Below are 19546 nucleotides of genomic sequence, written 5' to 3' on the forward strand. Positions count from 1 at the left end.
TTTTAGATATTAAATTTTGTCAAGCTGCACTCTATGACTGTTTTGAAAAACACACCTAAATACTGAATCTTAAATTGATTTGTGAAATGAAATGTGGATTTAAAAATATTGAAACAAAAAACTAGTTATAGATTGTAGTTTTGAATAGTAATTGCTGAATTCCTATATATTTATGGATCTACTTGTAACTATGACAGAATCCAACTGAATAACGCTCAAACTATGAACGATATTTCTTTGTTTTCTACAGCTAAACTTGATTAGCATTAATAATCTTCCCGATCTCTGAGTAAACATTTTAATAAAGTTGAATGATTTTATTTATGTAAGCCGTACATAGATAATAATTAAATTGCTATATGATGATATTATCATTGAAAAATTCAAGTGAATCCATTTAGTTATTTAGTTAAATATATTACACCTGAAATAATACATACGGACCAATTCATTGTAGATAGAATATTTGACCAAAATACAGAACGAAACAAAACAGTTATCTATTTAACATATTATGAATACAGCGGTCTTGAGTGCTGTCAGAGGTATGAGGGCGGTTATCACTTCCCGGTTGCCCACACCGCGGAAGGGTTCTTCTGGAAGTACCTGAAAAGGAAATTGGATTAGAGGCGGTCTTAGTGACCTGAGAGCGTGACCGCAGTGCCCAAGGGATAACTGCTTGAGGTCGATCACACACGACCTTTTCATGGGTAATTTTTGTGCTAGCTCCGTACTTGTTGAGACTTTACCGCCGGAGACGGTTATCCGTGGGATAAGGCGAGGTGTGAATTTTTAGGGTCGACCTTTTCTAACCCCACCCCTCCTTGTGGGAACGCAGCATTGCTGCAGATGCTGGTTTTCTGAAGAAAACACCTTATTGCTGTCACACCTCTGTACAGTCAGCAGTACGACTTCGCCTTCGGACCCTGGGTTTGTTGCTTTTAGTCTTACCGCCCTTCAACCAACCTGTTTGACATGGTAGGACCTTGAGGAACGGTTGTTCCAGCCAGTATAGCTCGGTTGCTTCATCACGATAGACAAGCCCGACCACCACGTCAAGGTAGCAACAACGTTCGGGTTTTCAACAAACGCGTAACGGATGTATATAGTCTATTGAGTTTTTTCTAGAGATTCTACATAAGAAACAGATGAGCTCAATAGCATCAAATGAGTAATAACGTTTTATACTACTTATGAGTAGGAGAAACTTAACATAATGTATCACCAAGTCATTTACTTACCTGGTCATTATACTCTTTATTTTCACACTTTTATTACTAAATCAATGTCATATTCTTCAAAATATCATGCAAGATCCGATTACTTATAATCTGAAGAGGATATGTTGTTCATCTAGGAGGTTTATGTTGAAAAGTAATCATCAAGAATATTGTCATTTAACGCTGGTATCTAAGTTTATATTCTGTCATGACAGAAAAGACCCTTCTCGTTGTAAAAGATATAATAACTCCAAATAGTCGGTATTATAAAGATTATTCTCTTCGACAGTGATAGAGAATATCGTTATGATAAAAATTATTACAACACCTTTACATCTCTATGATGTACCTTACGAGTATAAACCTAATAATGTATTATTCAAGTTTGATATTTCTCAACAATCTACATCCCCAACTTCATAAATGATCTAACTCACAAGCTTGTGGTCGGCATGTTACAATTCAAACATTAGATTTTGACCGATAGCCTCCACTTTTTATGTCCAATCACTTGACCTAATACGATGATCATCATCAAACATCAGTGGATTCTTTATTTGATGACACTTAAAAAGGGAAATTACTTTCAGACATTTATCAACAGAATTTCACTGTTTAATTTATAAAGTCATAACTTTTATAGAATAAGACTTTTAAGCTAATAATTTTGTACAAGACATAATCCAGATTTATTTAATCTTGTAAAATTTAAGGGTATTCATATGATTACTAGATGAATGAAAACACATTTGGTAGGTAAATGTAAAATCATGTTAAGAAAACAGATAATTCACAATTATTTGCCCACCTAGTATAAATAATAAAACTGATAATCTTGATTTTTTTGTTTTTATTATAGATATATTCACTTCCGAAGTAATAAAATATATCTATATATTAATTACACTATTTTAGTTTGAATTGGTTGTAATCCCTTATTACAATGGAAAATAAACCTCTGTATACAAATTCTAAATTGACGTCAGTAGGAACAAAACACTGAATACTATGGTGTAAATTATATAAGACCTTTTTTTCTTATAAAATCAACCAGATTAAGGAATAATTTATGAAAGTAAGAAATATCTTTGTGTACCAACCATATGTGGTCAAATTTAAAGAAGATAATCATTGTAACTGATAATAACCAACTCTATATATGATTAATTTATTAGGATGTATAATATACATTTTATGTGTATATATTTAGATGTATTAATTACGAGGTCAGTTATTATCCGAACAGTTTAATGGTAACGTGTCAGATTGTTAAGCTAAGTGATACAGATTTGAGCCCTACAAGGAGTATTAGTCCCATCAAGATTACAGATACATCTTGATAGTTAGCATGAAATTTAGGTCTATGGTCTCCTATCGACTATCCAATATAATGATCTGTGAACTTATGTTGAAAAGTTTTTGGAGATTATTTAAACTGAAGATGATTTACATCACGAACTAACTTAAGATAGGTAATCGTTGAAATCTACGGCGCGTCAAGTAACGCACTCCAGATGTTTATGCTTCAAGGCGAGCACATAACCCATAAACAAGTGAGTCCGCCGTAAGTATTAATGTGATACTATTAAAAAAGCCCATCTGTTATTAAACTAACGGAATACATAATAAGCTTATGATTTTATGCTTCTTGTCAACCTTAGTGAAATGAATGCCTCTTCAGATATTCAACAATACTAACCGACTAAAATAAATAATAGATTCATGAACGGAAATATTTTGAGTGCAAGAGAATCGAACTTATGAGGTATGTAAAGGTTATTAGAATTACATGAATTTATTTGATACTAACAGATTCTCGTCAACCATTTACGACCTGAAAAATTGCAATACAGGTCCTCTGTTACAATCCTAATCAATGAAATCTCGATACTTTTACAATATAGATCATAAACTATACCTAAGCCAGATATTAACCATTATAAAATAATATTTTTACGGTGACACACTATCATACTACTACTTAGTAGTATTATTTTGTCCCAAATCAAACTTCTGGGCTTTCTTGAACTAGTCATCAGTATCCTATTAGTACATATTGCAAAGTATGAACACAAATATGTACATATTCATTTGACACTTAAATATCATACTATTCCAACTTAACCATTATGTATAATCAGTTTTCATGAGAACAATATTCAGTTTTACTTATTCAATTTAATCTTCCTACTATATAATAATTGGGGCCACTTGACCAGCTTATTTTCATCTGGATTCTCATATTCACGTATTTAAAAAAATACACAATATTTCCTTCTTCTCAACACTCAGATATCATTAGCTATATAACATTTGTATAGGAGAATATGTTCATTTTGTTAATTTAAGAAAACTATAGTAGTATTCTCCGCCTGTAGCTCTTCTAGAGTTACTGCCGGTCCCAAACCCGGGAAAAGGAAGAGGGTTGGTGTTATGTCCCGATAAGCATAATGAATGGTAGCTTTTCGGATCCATTTATCAGTCAATACTATACGTACATTTTTATCGTATAATTGTCAAATAACTAAACTATTCATATTCATATCCCTCTTATTATGAGCTTTATTTTGACCTATGAACTATTATTATACGATTTACCATTCTTAAGTTATTTCCAGTTTACTAATTACAGTCTCTCACATTCACAGCCACATTTGGCCAAATTTTGTACAAATGTTATTTTCTATTTTATACTACGTTGTGGTCTGTTTGATTGGTATATAAACTCAGTATGTTTGAAATAAATGATTCATATTACAGAGGCTGAGATTGGTGTTCTGGACTTAACTAGTTGGGCTAGGCAGGAAGCAGGACCAATAAGAACTCTAGACTGCTCGTACGTGTTTTGTGTCATTGGTCCGATTGATAATTCACTGCTCCCTAATTAGAGGTATCATTATGTATACATTAATGGGGCACTCATGCCACAAGTTATAACATTTGGGCATAGGGTTAGCGACCCCATCCTGTAGGAAACTAACTCGTTAGAAAAACACTAACCACGAAAAAATAATTCAATAGTAGTATTGTCTAAAAAAGAAAATTGAATCTGTACAATTTACATTCTTATTTCGTTATTTACTACAAGAAAATAGAATTTGTTAAAGACATATGAAGATGGTAGTTTAGAGAATGAATAATTCGTTCTTTTTTTAAAAAAATAAAACAAAATGCTGTTGGAAAAAAGATTTTCTTTAAAAATTGGCTCTGTTTATTCAATATCATTATCATCATCATTGACATCAAATGGTGAAAACATTTTTCGGAAATGTTTAGCTAAATCAGTTTCTTCATCTTCCTCATCTATACAATCATGCCAGTCGGCTTTTTCTGGACAATTTAAAATACGTGGATCTGTTAGAACAATACTGTAAATAGTAGAAATAGTAGAAAGAATGTAAGAAAGGGACAATAACATATTAGTTGTAAATATAGTAAAAAATGTATTAGATGAATAAAGAATTCAGTTGATTAAAAATCTACAAATTAATGTGTTAAGTAATAAGAGTTAGTCAACAGGGAACCCTAGACCTAAATTTTATGATAGCTGGTACTCATTAGCAAAGTGCACCTGCAAACTTGAAGAAATTTTTGTTCGTTTTGTGCACTTCGAACCCGTGCCACTCAGACTTACACTGTCTGAAACGTTACTGCTAAGTTGTTCAGGCTACGACTGACGTTTACACAAGCACCTTGCTGATGAGTGTCAAACAAGATGGAACCTAGATATAGAGTTTCCTACTGACTATTCCAACTACCTAACATCTCAAAATAGTGCATGTAATGTTGAGCTACTTAGACTAGTGGTTACGTAGTAACTTGATTGATAGAATTCAATTAGCACTAAAAAAGATTAGACAAACAAGTCATTAGTCATAACTCGGTGATCAACTAATTGTACAGAGATCAATGAACTGGATTATGGACAGCGCATATTGTTTGATGTTTTGTAGTGATAGTTATGGCAACGTTATTCATTTACAGTGGGTAGTTTTGAGCCGTTTTCTCTTTACATTAAAATCAGTGATACAACCCGACTGTTCAAACAAAAGTGAATAGGACACGAACTTCCAACACAACACCAGTTGAAAATCGAAAATTATGAAAATTACGCGTCCGCTCTCCTGACATTTTATGTACACTTAATTACTCTTATACACCGTTAGGTGGAACAGGTTACAGAATCATAACTCACTGAACTAAAGCAAAAGTCTGCAGTACTATATTAATCAGTCAGTCACAACATGGAACCTGTTACGTATGTATATCGGTTCTGCAAGTTGCTATACATCATTAGCACAGAGATGAAATTGCCGGGCGAAATTCGAAAGCACTAGAAGTAGTCACAGTAGCAGTGGTAGTACAAAAGATTAAACATCGAAGAAACGACTCGAGAAGGAAATACGGATTGGTGAAGCAAAAACAATGATGAATTCAGAAGCTTGGAATTTGAAGGGGAGACAAAGAATGGATATACCTGAGCCGTCGCAAACGATTCTGAGCCATGTCATTCAGAATCTCCAGATATTGGTTATTATCATGTAGACCCCAAACAGGTAGTCTACACCTATGGCTCAGTTCAATAGTCAATGATTTCGTAGAATTATGCCATGTTTTGGTTTGGTCACCTCTAGTTTTCTTCCAGCCTACTCCTACACCAGACAACATTGGCTGTCGAGGTAGGCAGTGGTTGGATTATTTATTTATCTATTTATTTTAACACATAGATATTGGTACTAGGAGGCACCAAATACATATGCATCACACAGACGTCATTTGATATGTGTGAGGACTGTGATACTGCCCGGGTGCCCAAGCCGAAGGAGGTTGGGTATACATAAAACATGTCCCGATGAAGACTTACTATATATACTGACATACTTGAAATCCGGTAATCATGTAAATTTATATGTGGTATTTAAACTGTGGATCACGATCACTGAACGAGTCCCATTCAAATTAGACGATAACCACCACGAAACCTACAATAATCTCCTAATAATAATGAAATCTTGTAGATGAAAGATTCACCCTTTAACAGGTTTCGGGACAAAAGTTTATACAAAAACTCGACATGAGAGTGGTAATCGATTTAACCTAACGACAGATCTTATGGAAGTATCTGCCGACGACAGGCCTCCCAAAGAAAGAAGTCAACCCTCTAAGGCTCGTGCATTTTAACATCATTGATCGAGACGGAACTTATGGAAAACTGTCATGGTGATTAGCTGAGTCAAGCGATGTTTCTCGAGGAAATCCACATTCGTTTCTGCTTAGATTTGTTAAACAAATGTCTTCTTATGATAACATCTTTTCTTTGACTTTCAGGAAGCTAACCTATGTGAATTTTTACCTATTAACCTAAAGTAAGCAGATAAAACAGTTTTGTCTGGTGAAATTCTTGATATAATGAGATATTCTGAATGCCATGGGTAACTATCGAGGAATGAGAGAAGTGACTTTGTCTCTTTCTAAATACGAAATTTACTCTACTAGCGGTTTTAGTCGATGTCTAGTCTAAGCAGTTTAAAGCATTGACCACACCATTCATTTTGGAAGTCCTGATAGCCCAGAATTTGTGGTTGCAGTCAAAAAGCTCCCACGATATGCATTGTCTACAGGGTAGGTGAGGTGTTTACCTGAACATCACAGCGAGTCTACTAGGAAACTGTTCCAACTGTACTACCATAATTTTGTGAAATGTAGTCCCTGAGAGTGGAGAACAGGTACATGTCCTGAGTAGCTGACCATACGGGTTGACAAAGCATCGCTCGGAAATGGTAAAAATGATGTCGAGGTTAAATGCAAGACTTAAATAAAAGTGGGGAATTAATTGGTGAGGCCGAAAAACCTCTGAAACAGGAGCGATTATGGGGTGTAATACACGTACATAGTAACAGTTCACTAAAGCATGTGATGCTGACTGGCATAAAAATGTATTAGAAGACTAGTGGAGATCAAACTAATACGCAACATCAGTCCGTGAAACCACTTATGGCTAGTCTAAGCTTTGGGTGATAAAGCTCAAAAGCGATATTAGTTCAATTCACTCCCCTAAATATTGCCCTTAGTGTCATCCTATATATCATATTACTGTAACTGACATCAGTACTATTGTTCTGACTCCTCGATTTCTTATGTTATTAATTTACCTTACTCTTGCACTTAGATGAGATATGATAACTTCGACCGGTAACCCGTTCGTATTAGGTCATATGCTGTGTACACCCAGTAAACTTATGACAAAAGCTTTTTTGATTCAAATTAATTAGCAGTAATACAATGAACATACCGACCAAATTGTAAGTTCGCACTGGAAATACGATCTTTTGGAATTCGTCCAAAAAGTTTCTCACCAGTAGGGAGTTCAACAAAAAAGTAGGGAATTCCAACCCTACAAATCTATATTAAACAGTAATAAATGGGAGAGTTTGCATTATACAAACATATATAACGGTAGTTACTGAATATATAAAAGAAATGAAATCTAATGAAATTTTCGGACAAATTGTAGAATCCGAAAACGAAAAGGGACTAGCAATAAATAACGAAAGAGATGAACTAGGAGAAAAGAAAAGAATGTGATTATGTGAACGATAGTAACAACAACTAAAAAAATTAGTTCAAACTGAGAATAACCTGGAGTTTGAGAATAGAAGTAAGTCATTCCTGTTGTTCAATATGCGAATAAAAATGCCAACAAATCAAAATTTCTAGTACTATCATGCTGATGAGTGATTTATTTATTTATTTCAACACATAGATATTGGTACGAAGAGGCACCAAATACATATGCGCCACACAAATCTAATGAGATTTGTGTGAGGACTGTGATACTGCTCGGGTGCCCAAACCGAACCAGGTGGTTATATTAGGGGGCCACTCCCCGAGCCTTCGACCTGAAGGTCTGATCCACAAGGCAGTGGAACATCGTGAGGAGATGCAGTCCCATGGAGGCCGGCGACCAACAATTGGTTCATACGCCATTTGTTCCCGCAGGATACTGGAGCCCATGTGCACCATTGGTTTGGGATCCGGTTAAGGCGCCGGACATTCTCTTTTCGTTCTCTCACTTTCGTAAACAACACCCCCGTCACGAGAAGGCAGTGAGCAGGACTTCCCTGGCAGAGGCTATATACGCGTGGCCATGTGAGAGCATTTGGAGAGGGAGAGCGGACTCTCCCCACTCTCGGCCGTACCAAGGCATTTGGGGGCAAAGATATTAACGTTTTTTACTCTAGCGATTATCTTTTGAACCTTTCTGAATTTCTATTTACCATTTATGAACCTTGTAAGTTATGATCGAGGAGTGGTTTCAAAAAGAACTAATTCCTAGTTTTAAAGCTAACCTTCAATTTATACTGTATACATTTTTTTGAAAATAATTTTAAAGTTAAACCACGAAAATTTACAAAACATACTTCATCTAATTCTGTCCGTCGAGGAACTGGTTTCAGTTCGCATGGACTAAAATCAGTATTGGCAGATAGCTCGAGAAATACCTGTTTCACCTCCGCTGCAACTGAAAATGGTACAGGAACAACCTTCAGTGAATAAATAAAACCATAAACAAAGACGTATACGATTGTTAAAAACATCAAAGTAAAACATGTGCACAGAAAATGTTAAACATCAATGATGCGAAATAACTGAGGTTAAAACTATAACTAGAGTGTTCTTATTATTAAAGGTACAAAGATTTAAACTGATTTACTGAGATCGAAACTACAGCTCAGATAACAACGTAAATTGATTAAAAATCAACTTTTTTAAAACGATTTAAATCACAAACTGATTTCAGTTGGACAATTATTGGAAAATAGGGAGAACTAAATAACCGTTTCCTCTTTGTACACGACCTCAAAATAATAGTTAACACGAACCCACCGACGATCGAGACCAGGACCTCAAGCTCTCCCAAATAGAAGCGTTGTGTCTGAGTTGCCGTCCAAAAACTTACATTTAAAACCTGACAACTAATTGTTCAGGTGAAAATCAGGTTTAAGAAACAAAAGCCAGTAAATGGATACACAGACCCCATTTTTTCATACTCACTTGAAGTTGATAATGTTGGGTTTTCAAATTTCGTTCAAATGTTACCATCGCTTTATCTTGTGCAGCATACATACGTTTTAACCGGGATTTATATTCTTCAATTTCCGAACGAACATATTCTGGACAAGAAATCCAGCTTTGATGATGACCAATAGTCAAAATTAATGCATGGTCAGGTACAATAGGACCACGTGGTAATGCTACATAAGCTTGAGTACCAATACTAACAATTAAATGTTTTTTCACTTGTGGATTACCTAAACAAAACCAACAAGCTGCATGATTTCTGTTTTCTGTAACAAAAAATAAAACATCAGCAATGATATTCTGAAAAATAATAAAATTCACATGTGAGAAGGAAAATGGGAGTAGGATAGCCTTTCTAGATGTTCTACTTTCAAGGAGAAAAGACGGGTCACTAAGAAGAAACATAAACAAGAAAACTACTTGGACGCGCCAATATACAAACCTTCTTCGTTTTGTTCCTCTGCAATACAAAAGAAACCTTATTAAGACACTGCACCATAGAATCCAGACCATATGCTCACTATATACGGTCGAAGATTAAACAGGGACATTATACACAACCATGAAAGAAAATGAATATCCTGATTAATTTATAAATAAAAACATAGCCAATAAAAGAGAACATAGGGAATACCTAACGGTGAATAAAAAGCCTCTGTATATACGCTTACAATTCAGAAGCGATGCACTGAGCGTAATGTTAAGACTGAAGTTAAACAGATCAATTCAAAGTACTTTTAATGCGATTCTCCCCGTCGAAATGCAAAATGTTACTTCAGGATTGGGTTGCATCGACACCCGAACTAATGATAGGGAGTGAAGTAGTTGAGCGTGTTGACCGATTCACTTATCTTGGAAGTCTCACCAGCCCTTGTGATCTGGTGTGTGACGAAATCTCAGCACGGATACAGAAGGCTCGACTAGCTTTTACCAACCTGCATCATTTATGGCGTAGGAGAGATATCCGTCTACCAATCAAAGGACGGGTTTACTGTGCAGCAGTTCGTTCCGTCCTGCTTTATGGCTGTGAAACATGGCCGGTCATAGTAGAGGATATTCGTAAGTTACTAGTATTCGATCGCAGATGTCTTCGAAACATTGCTCATAAATCCTGTGACCACCGAGTAGGTAACTCAGTTGTTAGGAAATGGGTACTAGGTAAGGATGACAAATCAATTGATGAATTAGTGAAACTTCATCAGTTGAGATGGCTGGGACAAGTGTTACGTATACCCAACCATCGACTGCCCCGATGTGCGATGTTTTATGGTGTAGGAGTAATTTCGAAGAAAGCTAAGGGCGGCCAGACCCGAACATGGCACAAATCCATGAAGTGGACTGAGCCATGTTGGTAGGTGTAGAGTACCTGGTTGGGATCCGCGAGACAATTGGCAGCCGATGGTTAGAGACCCTGAATGACATGGCTCAAAACCGTTTGCAATGGCACAGGTTCATCCATACATTGTGTTCTCCCAAATTCTAATCTTCTGAATTCTTCATGTCCTTTATTTTCTTTCTGAATTTATTTCACTGTACTACACTCCTTGAATAACATCTTCAAACCCTAATCTTTCCTATTACTGCTTATATTCTTACTACCTCTACCACTACGGGAATTGAATCGATAACTGCATCTCTGTGCTAATGTGGTATGGCAACTCGAACTGATGTACATACGTACGGAGTTCCACGTTGTTACTGACTAACTGACTGAGCCACCTCTTTCTGTATCCAGCTACTCCTGTGGAGCAAGTTATGTTGGTAGATGTTCTAGAAATGTGTACATTCGGGCTCGTGAGCACCTCCCAGTGTGGTTAAGCAAAAGTATAGTCAAAACGGTTAATAGCCTCATTTCAACCCATTTAATTCAGACGGGACATACAGCCAACATGGAGCAATCTTTAGCAATAATGTATCGTGTTAATAGCAGTCTACCTAATTCCTTCACACTGAGAATCTTGCAGACAGGTGAAGCAATTGCTATTCTCCAATGATTACAACAAAAAATGTGACTGATTAAGGATACTAAGTTCTGTCAGTATTATGTCAAGAACGCATACATAAGTGTCTAGAAAACAAATCTCACTTACTGTCGATTTTCTCTTGAAAACTTTCCTCACTGATATCATTTTTATCAACAAGTTGTCTTTTGTTGTCATCTGTGTCTTCCAATGTATTAGTGTTTATTTTGCGCTTTTGAAGAGTGCCTTTTTTCGTAAGATTTGCTGATTTTTCGTTGGTATTCATGTTGTAAAAGTATTGCTCAGTTTGTACCTCCTAATAATCGATATTAAAACATAGAGCTAATAATTTGGATGCATGTATGTATACTTATGAAGCATAATTCTACCTAGTAACCCGCAGCTGAACACCTTACGACACTTACCACGATATATATATATATATATATATATATATATATATATATAACTGGAATAATCAACTTTGATGTATAATGACCCGCGGTAAGAGTCAATTTGGAAAGATTAAGTCACACAATGACAATTTAATGGATTAATAATAGCTAGTTTAATTTACGTAGAGAATGCCACAATTATTAACGACAATTACAGTCGGAACTTTTTCGGCTGTTCTGTTTGGAGTAGATTTTGACAAAATCCGGTCGTATGTGGACCTTGAGAGACGACCTACGAATCTATGTGCTTCATATATCTTACTATGAATAAATACGTCGCTGTAGTACGAGTTTGCATTATTCTATAATTCAACTTTCAGGAATGAAGTGGTTCGCCAAATTAAACTGAATGGAGAAATATTTTTTCACTTATCTTGTATAACCAATTATCATCATATAGCCCCCGAATGCCCTGATACGGCCGAGAGTGGGGAGAGTCCGCTCTCCCTCTCCAAATGCTCTCACATGGCCACGCGTATATAGCCTCTGCCAGGGAAGTCCTGCTCACTGCCTTCTCGTGATGGGGGTGTTGTTTACGAAAGTGAGAGAACGAAAAGAGAATGTCCGGCGCCTTAACCGGATCCCAAACCAATGGTGCACATGGGCTCCAGTATCCTGCGGGAACAAATGGCGTATGAACCAATTGTTGGTCGCCGGCTTCCATGGGACTGCATCTCCTCACGATGTTCCACTGCCTTGTGGATCAGACCTTCAGGTCGAAGGCTCGGGGAGTGGCCCCCTAATATAACCACCTGGTTCGGTTTGGGCACCCGAGCAGTATCACAGTCCTCACACAAATCTCATTAGATTTGTGTGGCGCATATGTATTTGGTGCCTCTTCGTACCAATATCTATGTGTTGAAATAAATAAATAAACATAGCAAAAGCTGTACTAAATAAATGGAAGTATATTATAATCATACATATACACAGATACAAATCCCAAGCCAATATTAATTTCTATGTAGTGTACAACGTTGGCTTTCGCCCCAAACATAATAGTGTCTTTTTGATGTGGATTTCGGTAACGAAGAGCAAAGGATTTCAGAATTATGTACAATCGTAAGCAGTACATAGTAAAGAATGTGAACAAGTAAGATATCTATTTTCGGGTCTTGTAGTTGACTATTTTAAAATCATACGAAAAAAATAGGTAAAAATAGGAATATGCATGTTTCCCATACACGTTAACTACCATATATCTATTAACTAGTTTAACTTACTGTTTCTCTATCTAAAGAATGTTTATGGTCAACAAATTCGCGATATGGATTTTCTGTTACGTCTGGAGGTTGATTTATTAAATCCTGATGATCCATTTTATCAATCGGGATTAACTTGAGAGCATATAAATACTAAACAAATTAGTAAAATTTACATAACAATACCTTCTGGTTACGTTCATTTTTCACATCTGCCAATGATATAAAACGTGTAGTATGACAAGCTTTTTCTTGTAAAACACGGTGATTTCTACAGTCGAATCATAGGAACAAAAACGTTAGAAGTATCAAACTCCATAAAAATAGAATTTTAAAGCTGGAAGCGAACGAACTGTCTTGAGGAAAATACAACAAGGCCGTAACGATTGTATAAGAACTAATCAAGCCACTTAACTTCAAGAAACTAGTGAAATAAGCGGGTTATGAAACCTCATAAAACAGAGCGGATACAGAGGGACCGTCGCAATGTGTCCCAAAAGAAAGAAGCCAAACAAGCGAAGAACTCTATTGTTTTATATACACGCCACAGAATGGTTAGTAAAGCTACACTATGATGACGAGCCAATCACCAAAGTGCAAATCGCATCAAGACGGTGTGTGTCAATACAGCATCTCGTCTACCGAGAATAGAATAGAGGTTCATACAGATGAATTGTCGGTCACTGATTATATTGTTTTAACTCAGAAAAAATATTTGGACCGATTTTAATGACGAAAGCAACACTATATACTTTAAAATTCAACTTCATAGTTAATACTTTGGTTCGGGATTTAAGGTTATGGTTCAGAATAGGGATTAAGTTATACAGTTGGTTTGTCAGTAATCTAAGTCTTAACTCCAACCGTTAATCCTACACTTTACACCCTTATTCTCACCGTAAATCTTACACTCAGCATCCTAATCCTAAATTCTAGTCCTAGAGTTACAAATCATTTATTTATATTTGTTGTATTCTGATAAGATGAACAAGGTTAGTATGTTCAGCCCATCTAAAGTTACTACAATTTGGCCTTATAGTTCAGCTTTGCCTTATGAGTAACTACAAATGTAGCTACTTATTGTACATACTGCAAGATAACAGATGTTTTGCCAACCTTTTATGAAGTTATATTCAACTAACAATGACTTCACAAGCAGATTTGCTAGAATCTAAGTTACAGTTGAATCAAATAAATGTTTATTTGAAAACAGTAAGAACCCAACAACAACTAGGGACTATATCTAGTTTGTCTACAGCTAGGATTGTTGGCTATAGTGACACTTGCGGATGAAGTTTAGAGTTGATATTAGGAGTAGGAGGAATAATAGAAGCTGAAGAGGGAAGTTGATTATGAATACAGTGGTCTTGAATGCGTTTGAAGGTATGAGGGAGGTTTTCACTTCATAGTTGCTTACGTCGTAGAAGGGTTCTTCTAGCGGTATCTGAAAAGGAAATTGAGTGAGAGTTGATTTCAGTGACCTTAGAGAGCGACTGCAGTGCCCAAGGGACAACTGCTTGAGGTCAGTCACACACGATCTTTTAGTGCTGGCTCCATACTTGTTAAGATCTCACCGCCAGAGACGGATATCCGTGGGATACGGTGAGGTGTGTATTTTTAGAGTCAATCTTTTCTAACCCCACCCTTACTTGGTGGGAAGACAGTATTGCTGTCATGCTAAGTAAACACCTTACTGCTATCACACCACTGTACAGTCAGCAGTATGATTTCGCCCTCGGACCTTGGGTTTAGTTATTCTAGTCCTACAGCTCTTTAACCGACCTTGAGGAACGACTATTCCAGTCAGTACAGCCCGAACGATATATCACGACAGGTAAGTCCAACCACCACGTCAAGGTAGCACCAACGGTTAAGGTTCGCCTACATATAATTAAACCAGCCATACTGTGTTCCATTTATTGTCCAACACAGCGTTTGGACAATATCCCCAAACAATCTAAGAAACGATAGTTTATGGACATTTTGTCTAGACACTTGAGATTTTCACTTGTTAAGAGGAAAAGAAGTAATGCGGTAGGACTATAATTTATGGACGAGCTTTGAGTGACGCTAAAGTGAACTTAAGAGTGTCCACCTAGATCCAACTAGGACCAAATTAGAGTTATAAACTTGTGTGAGGAATCAGAATTATGATTTATAGTTGACAATTAAGGTTATGCATTAGATTCAAGGTTTTCATTACGAACTGGCATCATCCATAACGCCAAAACTTTACTTAGCCGAATTATTGAGTGAGTTTCGCGCTAAAACCCGAGACCTGTTATCTTATACCTCATTGGTACGTCCATAAATTATAGTCTCATCGGTTGTATTATCGAGTAAGATACACAATAAGCTTGAAAATCATGTATTACCTGTATGGTGACCTTTCGTAATACACTCCGTTACCACATGAAAAATGGTACCTTGGTCGAGTGAGATAAGCCAATCGCGAAATTAAAATCGAGGAAGAGTCAATACATTGCTGACAACCGTCAGGGAGTTCATATAGAGTTAGTTTATTAACGTGTTTCGGCCACTGACAAGTGAGCAAGAGATCAACGCCCAAAAAGCCGCTGTCCTCTGCTGCAAGAGCCTCACTGAGTAAACTGGATGGTAGATTACAGTTATCAGAATTAGGTTCCCACTCAGCCATGTATACTACACGTAAACCACTCATAGCCGTATATGTGCCCTTAGAACCTAACAACGATTAATACGAAATAATCAAATTTACCCAGATACGTGACGTTACTGCAAAGCTCACAACCAGATTCCGTTTGACAAAACTTTCGAGCGATTTCTCTATATGGGGACACGATATAGGTAGGAAGAGACGCTGGAAATAAAAAAATTTAGAAAGATACCTGCCAAACTGCCATCGATTAATTTTTTTATTTCATCAGTTTGAGTTCCAAAAAAGTCTCCTAAACAAAACATCATCTTAATTGATAAAAACGTTTGTGAAGAACCTACATCAAACTGTCCAGCGACGTTCATAACCTTAGAAACCCTTGAGTATAGTGCACTGACTTTCCCTTTGACATCTCCACAGATAAGGCTATTCAATAAAATGATTTTCAACTATAACATACATTTTATGAGACAGACCATCCGGCATCACCTTGAGGTTTGTTAGTTGCGCGTTAGTTCGACCTAGTATAACGTTCAGCAAAAATATATTTGCCTAATGAAAAAATGCCGAAAAACTTTGTTAACCCCTTTTTAGTGGATTCATGATGCGACGTTTCCTAAGGCTACTGCATAAAAATGATCTGAAAGTTTGAATTCTCAGTTCCATGCACTGAATTCAGAGCAGGGAAAAATCCACAGAGATATTAATACTCAATGATTTTCGTAACGACAATATAAAAATCACACATTTTATTTATAACACTTAATGTACAGACGCATTCATATCTAATGTTTATTTGCACTAATAAAAACAGACAATTAATTAATTGGTTAATTCTCGCGCTATCGATGTTATTCAAATAAACGCAACCTCTGTCATCTATTCTTCTGCTTAATCGTCAACAACCTGTGACTGAAAATTTTAATAGCGTTATTACATCCTTTCAGGCAACAGTGTTCGATTTTTGGCCCAAATTGTATCGTATTTATATTTCGCGCCACCCCGTCGGTAACACACGTCCAGAGGAGTTTTTATTAATCAAATGAACCAATTCTTGATCTTTATCTCAGGAGGAGCTTTTAAGTAGAGTTCAATTCATAACACCTGTTATCATTTTTTGATTTAATTTACCATTTGTTACTGTTTTGTTCTATCAAAAACCAGACATTCCAGCTTTCATTGCTAATGATTTGGCGTATTTTTAATAAATTTGTGTGTTATTATATCTTCAGTAAATTATCTGACTGTGATCCACCACTGATTGATGTTAACCCAGAGAATGGAAGTCCTATGTTTTGTCGAGCCTCGTCCACGATGCCCTTACAGAAATAATTATTATCTGGATAAAACCCTTGCTGCTCAAACATATATATCCTTGTAGACACCATGAAACTAGTATGAAAGTAGTTGCCTCAATTTCGGTAACGCTTTGTGTCACTATTGTCTAGTATCTGATTTGAATTCGTCCTACTACTGTTCATTCTTCTAGCATAATATCTTTGTGCTGAATCAAAATGTTAGACATAATAAATGACAAGCAGACGATAACCCTGCGTATCATCAAAAACTGTCTGATCTGTCTTCTGAAGAGGTTCATAGACAAGATATATTATAGAATATGTTCCCAGGTCCACGTTTTTAGAACGGACAAATGAACGAAAAAGTTCCGAACAATCAGTCATGATTGTCACAAGTCCTTTACTGTAGATATTATTAGCTGTAAACTAGATATCTCCGTCCACCGAACCTTCTTTTGAATAAAACCTAGAAATTGGTTGTAACCAGACTCTTGAAGTATTCGAAAGCTTGATACAGGGATCAGTTACTTCCTAGATTGTCTGTGTATAAGACTTAAATGTCCCATTCTGACATGCGGAGAAAAATGTAGGTCGAGTTAGAAGTTCTCAGAAAAAGTGAGATTAACGATTGTCCAATACTCTAAGATACGGTCGGGAAAAGAAATTCAACCCTTCTGCTCCTGAAGACCGCTGAGATACTTTTAAGTTACGTTCAATCAGTACTTTTCAGTACCCTTCAAACGTCTCAGGAACCCTAAATTTTACTAACTACTGATAAACCAAGATACAGTTTGTCTAAATATCACGCCACTTACCACTTACTATCGAGGCAGTCTGAAAATCACAATAGATTTCAAATTAACTCAGTTTATAGTGTTTCGATAAGTCCGACCATTTTGATTACCTAGCTGCATCTTTCAGAACAGGGCAAGCTATCTACTAAACTGACATCACTATTGCTTTCCATAATGATCACAGGAGTTGCTACCTAGGAAGATGAAGCAAAGTCACGAAAAACGTTATCTCCAGGTCATATGACAGAACATAGAATCAGTAAAAACGATTGCGTTGACCTAAGCATCAACAAACTCAACAAAACCACCGATTGAACATATCAGAACGCTGACCGATGCATCATCCATCGTAGCCTTCAGATATGGCTGGGGACCTATACAACGTCTGAGTCAGCATGTAACTTATAAGTACAAAACCACCTTCGTTGTCAAATTTCACCTTTTGTGTCACATTAACCTGATCAGGTGATAGAAGTGTAACGAACATGGTCCAGGTATTTAGCCTTAGTGCAGCAGATGAAGTAACAAAATCGAAAATATTTTTGGCCTGAATCACGTCGCTCTTCTGTAGAGGGGATGAAGCTTCTTTTGTTCGTTGATAGTTATGTAATCACCTACTTACACCTGTCGCTCCTCGTTGAAAAGCATAGGCCTCCCACCAGCATTCCCCATCCAATTCTGTCCTGGGTAGTCTTTCTCAGTTGCTATTCGTCCTTTTCATGTCTGCTTCCAATGAATTCTTTGGTCTCCTTCTTTTCCGTTTCACTTCAGGATTCCAAGTTAGCACTTGCTTCGCGATGCAGTTTGATTATTTCTGAAATTTTTGTCCGATCCTCATTGAATGTCCTTCCTTAATTTCTTCTTTATTTGAAAGCTCGCGTTTTTCTCTTCCACAGTTGGATGTTGCTAATGGTATCCGGCCAATGGACGGTGAGTATCTTGTGTAGACAATTATTTATTAATATGTAGTGGCGTTGGGCCCTGATACGAGAAAATGTGGGAAATAGACATTCAACAATTACCACGGAGAGAAACCCAAATGTGAAGAGGGGGAGGAGCAATTGAATTAATCGGGGTCGATCGTATGACATGGTTTGGCCATGCAGGCATGGTCCGTGCTGAATGTTACCTTATATCTTCTATTCATATTAAATATATTGTTCGATTTCTAGCCTAAGTCTGTTCTCTATCATGCATTGGTGTTTGTTACGATGTAGTGAGGTGGTGTAGACGATGATGTGACTTCCACGTAAGATCTTATAGATTAGGCAGTTGCATCATGACAAATCTACAATTATAGGGTTAGGTTTGTTATTAGAGCGGTACTAATATCACAGTAGACCATAATTCTACAAATACATGTACCTTTTTGATGATGTTTGTGGCGTTATGTGTATAAATAGTATAAATAGTATGTATCGCCTATCGAAAGTGAAATACCTGGCAACAGAAGGTTAGGAAGTTCGAAGGAAAGTGAATGAGAACAGTGAATGATTGCTGTGGAAATGAAGGAAAAATGAGGTCTGATACGACTGATTGACATTTGCGAAAGGAACAGTCAAAATTGAGACGATTGATTGACACTTTACAAAATAAGTATTTTTTGTGTAGTGCTCAGATTCTTCTAAGATGTTCCGTAGTTTTGTATTCAAAATCATTTGATTGCCACCACTTGTGTTCTGACTCACTAAAGTGGTGGTTCTCCAAATTTATGTCTTTACGTTTCTATTGAGGTTGCTGGCTTTGGTATTTGTTGATATTTGTTTTGATTTCCATATATTCTTTAACTGTAAGAGTGCTGCGCTCGCTTCGCCAATCCTTGCATTTTCGCATGCATCTGATGCTTCTTGTTCATCGATTATGCTTTCCAGGTACATGGAAGTTTCCGAATTTTTCAGA

General features: G+C 36.6%; 1 protein-coding gene across 2 annotated transcripts; it reads right to left on the minus strand.

Annotated features, from left to right (window-relative positions):
* Nucleotides 1-3815: 3815 nt before the first annotated feature.
* Nucleotides 3816-16718, minus strand: MS3_00007311 (uncharacterized protein). 2 transcript variants are annotated; one of them, XM_051215566.1, is made up of 12 exons: nucleotides 16016-16718; nucleotides 15897-15981; nucleotides 15788-15863; nucleotides 15658-15759; nucleotides 15296-15623; nucleotides 13107-13191; nucleotides 12942-13073; nucleotides 11393-11579; nucleotides 9276-9568; nucleotides 8642-8764; nucleotides 7513-7622; nucleotides 3816-4588 (listed from the first exon to the last, which is right to left on the minus strand). In XM_051215566.1, the coding sequence occupies exons 1-12, from the start codon at nucleotides 16039-16041 to the stop codon at nucleotides 4432-4434; spliced, it is 1704 nt and encodes a 567-aa protein (XP_051066096.1). In that variant the 5' UTR covers nucleotides 16042-16718; the 3' UTR covers nucleotides 3816-4431. The 2 variants fall into 2 exon arrangements, with proteins under 2 accessions (XP_051066096.1, XP_051066095.1); XM_051215565.1 differs by having other exon boundaries at nucleotides 3816-11579; nucleotides 13107-15623.
* Nucleotides 16719-19546: the final 2828 nt, after the last annotated feature.

This window comes from Schistosoma haematobium, chromosome 4, assembly GCF_000699445.3.
Source record: "Schistosoma haematobium chromosome 4, whole genome shotgun sequence".
NCBI lineage: Eukaryota > Metazoa > Platyhelminthes > Trematoda > Strigeidida > Schistosomatidae > Schistosoma > Schistosoma haematobium.

Excerpts from the sequence above, each read along its gene's own strand:
- MS3_00007311 (XM_051215566.1), bottom strand. The coding sequence starts at position 16,041 with ATGCCGGATGGTCTGTCTCATAAAAT. Across the intron at positions 15,864-15,896 it reads ACGTCGCTGGACAGTTTGAT|ATGATGTTTTGTTTAGGAGA; the intron begins GTAGGTTCTTCA and ends TTATCAATTAAG. Across the intron at positions 9,569-11,392 it reads TTTTCAAGAGAAAATCGACA|AAAACAGAAATCATGCAGCT; the intron begins GTAAGTGAGATT and ends TTTTTGTTACAG.